This window comes from Chiroxiphia lanceolata, chromosome 18 (genome assembly GCF_009829145.1).
Source record: "Chiroxiphia lanceolata isolate bChiLan1 chromosome 18, bChiLan1.pri, whole genome shotgun sequence".
NCBI classification, from domain to species: Eukaryota; Metazoa; Chordata; class Aves; order Passeriformes; family Pipridae; genus Chiroxiphia; species Chiroxiphia lanceolata.
The window spans coordinates 6,336,360-6,350,171 of NC_045654.1; the positions used below are offsets into that span (position 1 = coordinate 6,336,360).

General features: G+C 38.1%; 2 protein-coding genes across 3 annotated transcripts in view; both read left to right on the forward strand.

Moving 5' to 3' along the window:
- SUSD2 (sushi domain containing 2) overlaps positions 1-234 on the forward strand; it is a 33,927-nt gene extending 33,693 nt beyond the window's left edge. The window contains exon 15 of the mRNA XM_032706238.1: positions 138-234. Coding sequence (XP_032562129.1) covers positions 138-162 — 25 coding nt within the window. The 3' untranslated portion in view covers positions 163-234. The remainder of the gene's footprint in view (positions 1-137) is intronic.
- KREMEN1 (kringle containing transmembrane protein 1) overlaps positions 1-13,812 on the forward strand; it is a 34,425-nt gene that overhangs the window by 10,579 nt on the left and 10,034 nt on the right. For both annotated transcript variants that reach the window (XM_032706247.1, XM_032706248.1), the window contains exons 2-6: positions 138-300; positions 4,252-4,343; positions 8,948-9,072; positions 9,516-9,669; positions 12,975-13,307. In XM_032706247.1, coding sequence (XP_032562138.1) covers positions 138-300; positions 4,252-4,343; positions 8,948-9,072; positions 9,516-9,669; positions 12,975-13,307 — 867 coding nt within the window. The remainder of the gene's footprint in view (positions 1-137; positions 301-4,251; positions 4,344-8,947; positions 9,073-9,515; positions 9,670-12,974; positions 13,308-13,812) is intronic.

Sequence of the window (13,812 nt, forward strand, 5' to 3'; positions counted from 1 at the left end):
TTGCCTAAACAATGCAGGAAACATATTAGTAAAAGCAAACATGTTCTGTTGGAGATGGGGTGGAGAGTGAGGGAAGAACAACCAAACACTAAACCTGTATACATTCTTTCTCTTTTTCCATTTCTCTTTCTTCCCAGAATGTTACACAGCAAATGGGGCTGACTATCGTGGCACTCAGAACCAGACTTCCCAATATGCAGGGAAACCTTGTCTGTTTTGGAATGAGACCTTTGAGCATCCTTATAATACTGTGAAATATCCCAATGGGGAGGGAGGGCTTGGAGAGCATAACTACTGCAGGTAAGAAATATCACATTGCTACTAACTTTGCCTGTATACCCAGTGTTACTTTGAGTGGTTGACACAAAATTAATAAACTTCCTGTCATGCAGTGAAGAATGTCATAACCATGGATATCTATCAGGCTTTGGTTTATTCTGTAATCAGTACCCTGGATCTACAAGCACCATTAGTAGAATTACTTTTTCAACCCAACTTGCACACTTTTTCAGCACAGTCCTTATCATGTGTCCAATCTACAACAGAGAAAGACTATAGATTACTTAAATGAAAAGGTGAAGATAATAAAAAAATTGATCCAAATGAGAAGTACAGCAGCACAGTGAATGTCTGGAGGAGTCTCTGGGACATTATGGTTTTTATCCTCACACACAAGCCTGGTTCTGTTATACACTCTGTTTCTAAGTTTTGTGCTTATGAAAGTTATGTAGTCACTAAAAATTCAAAGTGAGCATAAGCTGTTCAGTGAGTTGGAATTGTTATTTGAATTCAGAAGCTCAACTGTCAGGGGTTACAATACCAGCTTAAACCATGGTAGATCCACTTCTCTTTCCTTGCCTTCTAGAGAAGAACTCCATAACTATGGATAGAAGTTAGAACAAAACTTAAATAAGAACTTCAGAATTTAGGAGCCAAATCCGAACTGAAGTTCCGAGAGGTTTCGGCTCTGCAGGCCCTTTTCAGCCTGTAACATTTACCTGCCCTTCTGCCTCAGCTGAGTTTCTGTGTGAATCTATACTTGCTGTGGGGATAGGTAGAGAACAACCTGATAGATACAGTCCTTAAACAGCAATAATAATCAGCTCATGTAGGATGCATATAAAGTTGAGTGGTGTCTCTTTCTCACTGGGAACTGGGGACAGAGATGTTTAAACCAGGAGCTTAAGAACTGAGTTATCTGAGGCATAGCAAGAAAACCTGTAATGTCTCCTTTGTGAGAAGGTTCAAACCACACCTCTGTTCTCCTGAAAGATGCTTTTACTTAGCAGGTTATAGGCTTTTTAGGGTAGAGACTATGCACTTCCTACATTCATGTTGAAATCATTTCTCTGTAAGTAATATAAAGCTACATAAATGGGACAAAATTAACATGCAGGAGTTTAGCAGAATTGCTGTATCATGAATGTAAGGTCCTGGATCTTGATCCAAGAACTTTTCCTTATTTAATCAGAAACTGGATTCAAGAAAATATGGCCAGAGCCAGAGCCAGACAGTTAATGGAGAGTTAGAAAGAAATCATAGAAAAGAGATCTTGTGACATGCAGTGGACAGAAGAGCACACTGATGAAAGGAGTCAGTGACATTTCCAGAGTATTTGATGATTCAGGAGGCTGTTTCTCATTGAAAAATATTGGTGTAGGACAGGGAAGAAAAAGACATACTTGGGATCTTTTCCAATGGCTGCAGCACTGCTTCAAAATAACACTTCAGTGTGTTGCACCAGTGTACTCTGTTTTCAGCCATAAATGAGAAAGCATTATTGCCAGCTTCAGAACTGACTCTTTTTTGAATCAGGGAGCAAAGCAAAATACACTACCTACAAGAGAAGTTCTGTAGAAGTTGGGCATTGTCTTTACTGGAAACCAGATAGATATCAAACTGTCTAGTACCAGATTGGCATGTGAGCACTGGAAGGGCTGTCTTCCCATTAAAAACATTTCATACCAACTTCACAGGCTCCCTCAGCCCAGCAGCACCAAATGTGTGAGGATTTTCATGACAGGTAGAGAGCTGTGTGTCTCAGCAAGGACACTAATATGGAGCTGTGAAAAGTCTAGTGGCCACTGAGTTGCCTGTGATACAAATAGCAGAATGAAGAAGGTAATTTTGATTGTTGCTGTGTGGCAATATTCTAGACAGACAGGATCTCACTTTTGGCAGCCAACTTGGGCTAATGCTTCAGTTAGTACAAAGAGAAACAGGTTGTATGAGCTATGCAAAAACGTGCGTAACAATCTGAATGTTTTCTCAGATATTCAAGAAACTCTTGCTAGAGTCCTGCTTTACTTAGCAAATGAGAATTTGGTAAGTGTTACCAAAAGGAGCAAGAAGCCTATAATCTGATATATAAACCTGAGAAATGACTTAATTACCAAATACAGCTTTGTGACCTCAGTCTGCTAGGTGTTAGATTATCCTCTTTGGGATGGAGTTTGACTGGAAGGTTAGCTATTTCCTTCCTTAAGATGTATCACTTGGCCTGGGAATATTCTGGAATAACAATCCTAACTAATGGATGACTTTTAACTTCGAATTGTCTTGAAAGAAAGCTTGGAAAGTCACTAAGAAGGCCAGAGCATATCTTCAGCATGCAAATGTTGAGGCCTGTGATACAGCTGTTTCAGCTCTTTCTCTGACATTCATTTACTTGGTAACAATGGATGAGTTGATCTTCCCTTCTCTGAGGCAGCACATATCTCAGAAGGCTTTTTTAAGGCATAATATATTGCTTTGAGATTTGATTTTAGGGACAATGTTTGAATAATCTAGTTTTACACTTAAAGCATTAATCAGAAGCATGTTACCTCTCCATGGGAGGTCCTTACTTGGAATACTTTGTTTACTGCAAAACACCCTTAAGATGGAAATGCCTCATCATGTTCCACTAAACCTCATTTCAACCATAACAAAATTATGAAGGCTGAAAGACAGACACTTGTTTTCTAACTGTATGCACTTTTGAGGTTCAAGACAAAGATTTCCAAAGACATTAATCATGTCTCTCTACAATTTCCTCACATTTTAAGGCATTTATATGCAGAGTGTCATTATCACGATTCAATTCCAGACATATGGTTTCTGTCATGAAGATGTAAATGCAAAAATTCCTGTAACTGTGAAAACAAGGGAAAATGTGTTAATTTGAGTACAAGCTTTTTCTTGCTTTTAGTCTTCTACTTTCTTCAGCTACTGGAAGCTCTGCCATTGCACTTAAATTCCTAGCATACCACTCTTAGGCTTCCCTTGTCCACCACCTTTACTAATCTTTTTGAAAGCCTCACTAGCAACATTTTAGTCATCCAAATTGAACTCAACTCACCAGTTGTCTTCAGCAGTCTGTTACTTGACCAAAAAATATCCCCAGCATTCTAAAATGGGATCTCCCACAAAAGAGTTGTTAATACTCGTAAATGACAACATGCAGCTGAACTGACACTTCAGTAGAGGGGTGTAATTAATAGAATTCAAGCCAAAATTCATGATAAAGAGATTATAACTGGTCATACTTAAAAGAAAGGGTCACATTTCAACCTGACTGTGCAAAACAACAATTTATTCTCTTTAACAGATCTTTTCAATGTGAATAGCTTTTCAAAGTGTACATAGAAAAGACTTTAAATAATATAATGACTAATTAGGTATGCATTTGTAAGTGAGCTACACAACAGCAAATAATTATAATGGTAATGATAATGATAATCATCATCATGGACACATAAGGAATTACCCATCCATACTGAGAGGTCACTGAAACAGGTTTACTCACTTCTACTGAAGGGAAAGAAAATAACTCAGTCTTTCCCTAAAGAAGACTTTATCAGCTAAATGTTTTTATCACCAGACATACAGAAAGTTGGAGTCTGAACTATTTTGTACTAAAGAAAAAAATCAAGTTTAGGAGCCTATGGAACCTGTACACAGGATGTGGGACTGAAAATCTTTCTATCAGTACTTATGAGAAATAACTCTGCACCTTTTAAACTTAAAGTAAAAAGATATTACATTTTAGACATTTTGGGCTTCTTATGCGTGATGTGTACTGAAATAAGCAAAGCTGTCTAAACTTCCTGACCACTTTTGCTTTTTTTGGTATATAAGCCCAACAGGAGGTATTAGGGCAAAAACAGTGTTGTCATTGAAGCTTAAGAAGATTGACTTATATGTGGTTTTTGAAAATAAAAATTGATGACTTTCACTCACTCATTCACTCACTCAATTTTTGTATTTCAGAAATCCTGATGGAGATGTCAGCCCGTGGTGCTACATTGCAGAGCATGAGGATGGAATATATTGGAAATACTGTGAGATTCCATCCTGCCGAAGTAAGAGCACCAGGCAATTTTTTTAGGCCTTTGTGTCACAGAGACTGGCAGTTATACAGCAGTGGGTGGTGATTTTCAAACAGAAACCAGGATAAGGCAAATCATCTTATTTTTGTTTACAGACTAAGCTATATTTTAAATGGGTTTTTAGAGTTAATGACTAGCTCACTGAATTGTTCCTCCACTGCTATCCTTTTCATCTTATCTCAAAGTTACTGGATTATATTATTTACAAATAATTTTGCATGACAGAGAATCACACAAAAGTACTGCCAGTTCTTTGTATCCATAGAAATATGGATATGAATTGGAAAAATTTTACAAGGTATGTAGGTGTCCACCATTTGCAATTAAGCTTGTAAAATGAATTGATTTAATGTGATAGTGCATCATACACAGAACTGCTTGGAAGAAACAAGAGACAGTATGAGAGGATACAAGGAAAAGGTGGCTATTTGGTATGTGGGAACTCCAGGCTAGAATTCTATCTCTGGCAGGTGCATGTACTTAGAATTGCTGTGAAACCACAACCTGGGCTTTGCTTGATTATTTTTTTTTCAATCAGATAATTCACAAGCTACTCACCTGAAGCTTCCTTCCAGTGTTTAATATTTTTAATATATTACATTTTTTACCTTGTCTAAAATGTCATGATTTGTGTCAGTATATTCCAAAATTTTCTTTCCCAGTGCTCCAAGATAAGCTCCTAAGAATAACATTCTTAAAATATGCCTGGATATTAAAAAGAGATTTCAGTTTTACATGTTAACAAGCAACCATTGCTACACATTTTATTAAGTCTAATCATTAGTGCTTTCACTTGCTTTCCTTACTTCTTCTGTGCAAGGAGTCTTTGTTTTTAAGGGATAACTCAGGTGTACACTCTTAAGCATCAGAGCAGTTGTCCTTATGTAGGAATACTTTTGATTGGAAGAAGTATGTTTCTTAGTTGAAGTTAAGAAAAGAGAACCAAGCAAAGAAAAATGGATCTATAGATTTGTTTACTTTGTTCATAGATTTTTTGTTTGTTTGTTTGTTTGTTTGTTTTTATGCACATGAGTGAGTGAGTCACATCCTCAAGCTAGGCAAACAAATACTTCAGTGTGACCTTAAGTCAGATGACTTTTACCTAGACTTAAATACAAATTAAGTGGTCTAATTTTAAATAACGCAAAATCATTCAACACCCCAATACTCATTGTTTAGAGGACATCTTACTCTTCTTTTTGTAATATACCACGTTTGATTTAGGAAACCTGACCCTCCTAATTAAGAAATTTATCTTAGTCTAAAATGAAAGAATTTGCATTTTCTTTAAAGACCACAGATGTTAACAAATTATCTGGATACAGCACCAGGAAAAAAGCTGAAAGGCAAATTCTGTCCACTCCATTTGTTCTACACAAAGGATCCTTTTAAAACCAGCCTCACTCATTTTCTCTGTGGTGGGGAGCAGAGGATTTAAACTTGGACACTTACTTGCACAGATAATCCAGACTTATATTTACAAAATGTCCTTTTGACCAGTAGCAGCTGCTTCAAGAATTGCACTGAAACTCAATACTAGTAAAAGGAATTGCAGCAATTTAGAGCAAACTGTACATTGCAAGCCCATCCAAATCTTAATACAAACCTCATGGTTTACTGTGTAAGTAAAAAAATCTTTTATTCTTCACCAGATTTTCTGTTTTCAGTAAGCACGTTGCTAAATCATAGGACCATCAAAACTGTCTTGTGAAGTACACAACACAAAACTGAGTTTTGTGATGGAGCAAGAAAGCAATCATGTAAAGAAATCCTGTTTGAAAATTTTTAGAGGAGTATAAGCTTCTTTTCCATAATCATATTTACTGCTAGGAAAGACAAGTATCTGGAGCATAAGTTCCCTATTAACTATACCCACATAACACCGTGACAATGCCAACAACATGAAGCGTCTTGATTGCCCAGAGAGATTTGCATGCAATGATTCACTGTAACAATAATTAAGAATCTACAGTTAAGACTTTTGCATTATGATGATGATTTCACATGATTATATCATGTGTCTCATTCACTAATATTTATACGTAACACTAAATGTTTCAGTCAGAAGTGAGTTCTGGCACTCTGCGTGTGCAGACACGCTGTACAGAAATTAGCAGTGTTGGAGGAAGATGGATGAGCATAATCACAGAAGACAGCAGTAGTTACCCCAGTAGGAGCTTAGTCTTTCCTTTTCTTCCTCTCTTCTTCTTAATGTCTTGTCTGCTAAGCAGACTGGAATGAACAAAAACAAAATAAAAGTCAAGACGGCAGCTCTGAGTCCTGAGAGAACATGTGCATCTCACATGGAGAATTCAGAACTGAACGCTTTAGATGGTTTGTTTGCAATGTCGCAGCTACTCCTGACTTTCTTGGTCTCCTTGTTAATGAGGTTAGGTTTAAACTCAAAGGAAATAACAACTTATGCTCCCAAAATGTAAAAGAAAGGCTTGCTATCCCACTTAATTGCATCTCCGTGCTTATGACCTGTGTGACTCTCTTCCCATAAACAGATTTCATTACTGGAATCATTTTTCCAGTGTGCATGTAGGTAATGTAATAAATTTGACTGAGATAACAATGAAGTGTTAAATGGCAGAGCCAGGATCACCCTGTAAGATTGACCTGTCTGCATTTTAACACAAGAGCAGAGAGCTCAAACCATTTGAGGCAGTGTACTGGTGCATACTACCACTGCAAAAGGCTAGGAGGCTCTTGAAAGACAACTAGATGGGCATAGCTGGAACATGATTTTGATCTCAAAATTATTAATTCCATGTTTTAATACATGTGCCTTGGCATGTAAAACGCAGAAGCTGTGGTTTCTGCCAGGACCTCATTATGTCAGATACTGCTTAAAAGAAAAATAGTATGTTTGCACAAAAGAGGTGACCTCTTAAGCACAAGAGAACACATAAATACAAACAGGTGAAGACAATTTAATAGTAACACATCACTGGTCAGCCTGAACAGTAATCGCAGAACACTGACTACCTCATTTTTTGCCAAGTTTCTTTAGTAGGCTAAATATTGAGAGCAAGGAAAATTAAAATACTGTTGGGACACCAAAGATACTAATTAGCTTTAGGATGTACGCTTGATTTAGTTACAAAATTTAAGAGGTTTTCAAATTACTCTGTCAGATTTCTTAGCATGGAACATATTAAAGTACTAATTCTCTGGAGATAAGGTTGAAGGGTCTCACCAATAAAGCTACTTCAAAAATTTTTTAAAAATTATGAAATCCCAGGTCTCTTAGGGAAATGAGCTAGGTTGGTTAACTAGGAAGCTTTTTCAGAGCAGTGAAAGCACACACAGTGCTAAAAAAATGAGCTCTCTGAGAATTATCTGCCCAGCTGTACTCAGCTGGGGTGGGGCTGCAAATGGGGATTTCCAAAGGTATGTTAAATCAGGCTGTAACTTGAAGTCTCAGTACTTATATGCATTTTGCTGCAGGGCATATCAAAGCCATAACTCCATGCAAGTATTTATAATTGAAATTGTGTCATTCTTAGGAAATTATGAACAATACTTGAAGCAACATTATGTTTACTGGCTACTGAAATAAAAAATGACTGAATAAATAAAACTCTAATACAGCTCCCTGACCACATCCCATGTCATGCAGAGCTGTGGCAGTTAGGTGGACAAAAAAGAATCCTTGTCAATCTGGCATAGGAATAAAACACTTACCTTACCATAGAACTGGGAATAGATTTAATTTCAAGTATCTGAGCAGATATGACAAGTAGGCAAGGGGTAATTTTATGCCATTAGCCCAGTATTATATTGTACTCCACATCCTCTCCGTGGGGTGGTCATGGCTAAATTCCAGTGCTTTGATGAAAAGTGCAAAACCAAACCAAAACAAAAACAGAGGACAAATTGTGCACTGAAGGGGGAAAACTGAGCTCCCATGGTGACCAAGGAGCTTTGAAACATTGTATTAATGTAAATAGATAGAAAAATAGGGGTTTTTTAAAGTGATATTGCTCATTTTTTATCTCTTTGTATGATACTTCAAATTCATCTCAGAATTCAAGTTTTAAATATTAGGAAATTCCCCTATATAAGTACATAGTCCCTCCCATAAAATTTGCCAAACCCTATTCTAAAACAGCTTAGGTTCCCTTCCTCAAATATCCTGTTTTGAAAACTTTCAGAATGTTATTGTTTTGAAGATCAGACAGAAATCACATAGTTTAATTTATACTGTTAGAATATGCATGCTCATAGTAAAAAAAACCCCACAAACCCTCTGAAACTACTTAATGCCTTTCTTTTTTTTTAACTGTCTCTGTCAGGAGAAATGAACCAGGTATTTATCTTGTCTATTTTACTGCAGATTACTGGAACCAACCAGAGAGTATTACAGGTATATTGCTAAGAAGACATGATACTCTTGCCCCTTCATTTTTCCCTGTGCATGTTTGGAAAATATGACAAGGATCTAGCATAGAGTAACACTTCCCATACTGCAGAACATACTGCTTAGTAATCAGGTAGTGCATAAAGTGGTCTGTGTTTTGGATGTTTACAGGCACACCTTTAGAATGACTGTTGTCTGTTGCTCTTGCCAGTGCCAGGGAATCTGGGGTGTTACAAGGACCATGGAGAACCACCACCTTTGACTGGCACCAGTGAGACCTCCAATAAACTTACTATCCAAACATGCATCAGTTCCTGCCGAAGTCAACAATTTAAGGTGATTTCTTTGACATACATTTACAAAATGTTTTCAAAGACAGCAGTAGGCCTAGAGCTCTCTCTCGTATTTCTCCTGTTCCCCCCCTTTTTTTTTTAAAATCTTTAGGAGGTCTAAGGTCTCACTTCCACTCCAAGAGATCTATATCCCTCTCTCTGCATCCAGAGCAATCTGGACAAATGCCAGGATGCCAGGAGAAAGTATGCTTGCTTACTGCATTTATGAGTGACAGGGTACCCTAACAGTCCTCCATTCCATGTTTCTCACTAGCCTTAAGTAGCATCCTGACAGCTCAAACCAAAACAGTTTGTGGTGGTTCCTCTGACTAATCATACTCCTCCAAAACACTCATATTCTGCTGCCAGCTTTCTTGCTCATACAACCTCCCGCTGTCACTCCTTCAAATGTTATTCCTCCCTTCTTATGCATCTTTGTTGTCAAAGTTTGCAGGCATGGAATCAGGTTATGCTTGTTTCTGCGGAAATAACCCTGACTACTGGAGATACGGGGAGGCAGCCAGTACGGAATGCAACAGTGTTTGCTTTGGAGACCATACTCAGCCTTGCGGTGGGGATGGCAGAGTCATTCTTTTTGACAGTAAGTACTGAAGCAGGCTCACTTTTTCCCAAAGGAGAGGCCTCAAATGTTCAGCAAATTAGGGAAAAGGCTCTAAGTACAATGAGAACTGTTGCACACAAAACAGCAAAACACCTAAATTCAATATAAGATAAAGCTGCTTTGCATTTCTGTATAAGATTCTCAACCATTAATAACATGAAATAGCTCTTCCAAAGAACTATGCCTGCTCGTGCTCTGGAGATTGTCTCTTACTTCCTCACAAGTGGTACTAACTCAGCTATCAGAAACAGCATGTCACAACAGAAAGACACCTTAAGAATTGATCTTACTAGAGAGTAAATATATGAATGAGGCACCTCAAATAAAATTTGAATATACACCAACTTCTTTTTTTTTTAATTAAACATATTTGCTATGACACAGTTAACACAATGCAAAGCAATGTAGGTAAAACTGAGATAGAGAAATATACTGTGAAAGTACAATCAAGTTAGGTTGCTGTTATGACCACTGAGTTCATGTCATAGAAATCCTCCTTTCTACTCTTCAGTTTATGTACCAGTGCCAGCTGTGTAAGTTCAGAGGTAGATGGTGTGAGTCTCTGGTTGTCCAGCTGCAGTACAAGCTCCCAGTATAGCTGAGAGCACTGGAAAACTTCACCCTATGCACCAACATATCGTTGCTTCTCAATCTCAAATGCCTTTGATGTAGAAGCTACCTTTTGAGTTATAGACTTTCTGGAACTAAAAGTGGCATCATATTCCACCTTCTGATCACACAAACAAACTTCCCATCTCCATACTTTACAGCTCAGGTTCCCAGTTAGCGAGACAGAAAGACATTTCAGTGGGACAGAAATTAGTCACTCTGCTCACTTCCAGATTCTCCCCAAGATATGAAAAGATGCACCAGAGTTGCATGTTACTTCCAGTGCTGAGACAGCAGTGGTAGCATCACATTGCAGCATCCTCTGTTTCCTTCTGCTCTTGGCCTATCAAATCCTCAATGGGTGAAGTCTTCCTTTGCAGCTTTCCTTTTCTAGAGTGACCAAGTGCTCAGCAAAATGTTACCCTGAGGACCTGCAGTGTCTTTTCTGGTAAACAGCAACGTTTACCTGAGAGCTGTGGCCAGGTAAGAGAGGTCATCCTAGTAGCAGCTACCTGTTTGCTTTTCCTGGTGAGCAACACCTGCTCACCACATGTCTCTGTTTCACATTAGGTCATATCCCCAGAACCTCCACCACAATCCTTGTACACACACACACTTCCCCCTCTCCCCATTATCCTTATGTTTATGTGTTACTATCACAGTCTAATGCGGTAACATTTAGACCCACAACACAGAACTCTGCCAGCTCTAGAAGGAAATGAGACAGGGAAAGCATTTCCATTCCATATGGGGCAATGCTGTGCTTTGCTAGGCAGCTGTGGAGCACTAGTCATTGGCACTCTTAGTTAATACTGCTAGCTTGAAAAACATCTTGTGATTCAGGAATTACAAACAGCACAGTCAAATGTAACAATACCTGTAAGCCATTTTCAAATTCTGTATCTCGGTGACAAATTTCAGTTCTATCAATGGTATCTGTTCTATCTATTTGAACAATTCTATCTATTGGATTCAATCACCAGCTTTGTTAGCGTGGAGTAAGTGCCAAACACAAATTCCTCTATGTCCCTTAGTACCTCTGTGGGGTCTTTCACATTCTTTCTGTTCTTATTCTTTCATATTCTTTCAGTTCCTCTGTTAGGTCTTTCATAGTGCACACTCAAGTACAAGGTTTGTTAAGGCTATGATCAGGCCCTGCTCCAGAAAAAGAAATATTTTCACGTGTTCTTCTGGCAGACATATGCTACTTCTTGTTCTTGTTCCCAGTTTCCTTTTAATTTGTATTTATTAAAGCTTTTTCTCGAGGCCTGTGAAAACTGAGACAATTTAAAACAGTTCCTTTACTTCCATTCTCACAGGCCTGTCTTACAGGGCTTTAATCAAGCTTTCAGAGACAATAATTCTACTTTGATTCTTCAGTCTTTGGGGAATGATAACTTTGATAACTTTGATTCAAACAGCTTTGACATAAAATGCATTATATAATATATATAATATATATATTCCATATATATAACACATATATATTATACATATATATGTATATATACCTCTCTAATATCTTTTAAAAATTATATGTGTATATAGAGATATGCATCCTCAGTTGGATGCCATTTGAGTTGCTCTCTGGATTCATTGGTAATTAACTTTGCAGTGGGAATCTGGATAGTTGTCAGGGAATATAACAATGTATTGGGCATGTACTTGTTTCTAATATAAAAGGTAGCAACAAATCTTTTCTTTAGACTTTGTAACAGGATCTTTTTCAATTTACTTAGTGAAGGTAAGGTCAAATATTAGTTGGACAAGATCAAAAGACAGGAGGCTTGAAAAGCTCATATATATGGCGACAGAGGTGATTAAGGGATTACAGCATCATTCATACAAGGAGAGGCTGAGAGAACTTGGATTGTTCAGCTGTGATAAAAAGAAAGCACAGGGGGGAACCTTTTCAATTTGTGTAACTAACTGATGGGAGGGTGTAAAGGTGAAGCCAGCCTCTCCTCAGTGTTATCTAGTGAATAGATAAGAGTCAAAAGGCACAAACTGAAATACAGGAAAATCCATTCAAACAAAAGGAAGAACTTTTTTTATGGTGAGGGTGACACTGGAACAAATTGCCCAGACAGGCTGTAGAGTTTCCATCCTTGGAGACTCAAAATACAACTAGACACTGTTTCCTGCTTTGAGCAGGTGGATTTGAGTGGACGATCTTCAGGGTCCCTTCCAAACTCATTTGTTCTGTGAATATTTGTTTTTTCAATTTGATACAGCTGTGAAGGAGTTTCAGTACTTCAACACTGAGAGTTAATAATCACTAATCCACTTGCCTCCCTGCCTCATAGGGATGGAGTAGAAGCACCTGAATCAGTGATTTATCTTTTATCCTGTTCCTGTGGGGATGTGGGAAAGGGTATGTGGTTACCTGCAAGGACAAAGGACAGTTGCAGTATTCAAGATTGATGCACAGGTCTGAGTAATGAGACATGATGAGCCTATTCCAAGGAAATGCAATGTACTGGCCGTGCTCCCAGTGCCGTGGAAGGTAAAGAATACCCGTCCCAGAGACAGTGCATCCTGCTGGCACAGCAAGTCTGCACCTGCAAGTCACATTCAAGTATTAGAATCTACAGGGTACTACAGTTTTGCAAAACCAATGTGTAACCTCTTTTTTTTTTTCCTTTCATTTTCTCCCTCTTCTCTTGTTTTCACAGCCCTTATTGGTGCCTGTGGAGGGAATTACACTTCTGCTACAGCTGTGATCTACTCCCCAGATTTTCCTGACACATATGGCACAGGCAAAGTCTGTTACTGGACCATACAAGTTCCAGGAGCATCTCGAATCCACTTCAGCTTTGCCCTTTTTGAAATCAAAGATGCTACAGATATGGTGGAATTGCTGGATGGCTATACCTACCATGTTCTAGCTCGTTTTAATGGCAAGAACCGGCCTCCCCACACCTTTAACATCTCTTTGGATTTTGTCATTTTGTACTTTTTCTCAGATGACATCAATCAAGCCCAGGGATTTGCTATCAGATATAGAGGTGAGAGGCTAACTTTCCTGTTTCTACCTTTCAGTGAAGCATTTAATTCACACAAGAGATTTCTGAAGTGGCAATGAAAGAGCAAATATTTTAACTCTCATTTAGCAGGTGTTTTATCTCTCTTGTTGCCACTGCACAGTGGGTAAAAGCTTTGCCAAAAATTCTCTCAATTTGGAACACTCCAGTCAGCTATGTCACAAATAGCAAAGTTCAGGTTTTCAAAAATTCAATCCTATACCTGCCTATCAAAACAGATTAGAAAATGAGAAAAGATGAAACAAATAAATAGTACTCCATCTGCATCTTAGATCCTCTTGTCTCCTTCCAACAGTTTATTCCTCTCTGATTGAAAGTCATGAAGAGAACATGTTTTGATCCTTGAGTTGCACCTACTGCTATGATGAACAATTAGCTTCCAGAAAAATTCTGAGAACCCCAACCTAGTGAAATACAGGCTTCTTCTGGAATCAGACATAATTTGATTGAGTTCTTTTAAGTAAACCAG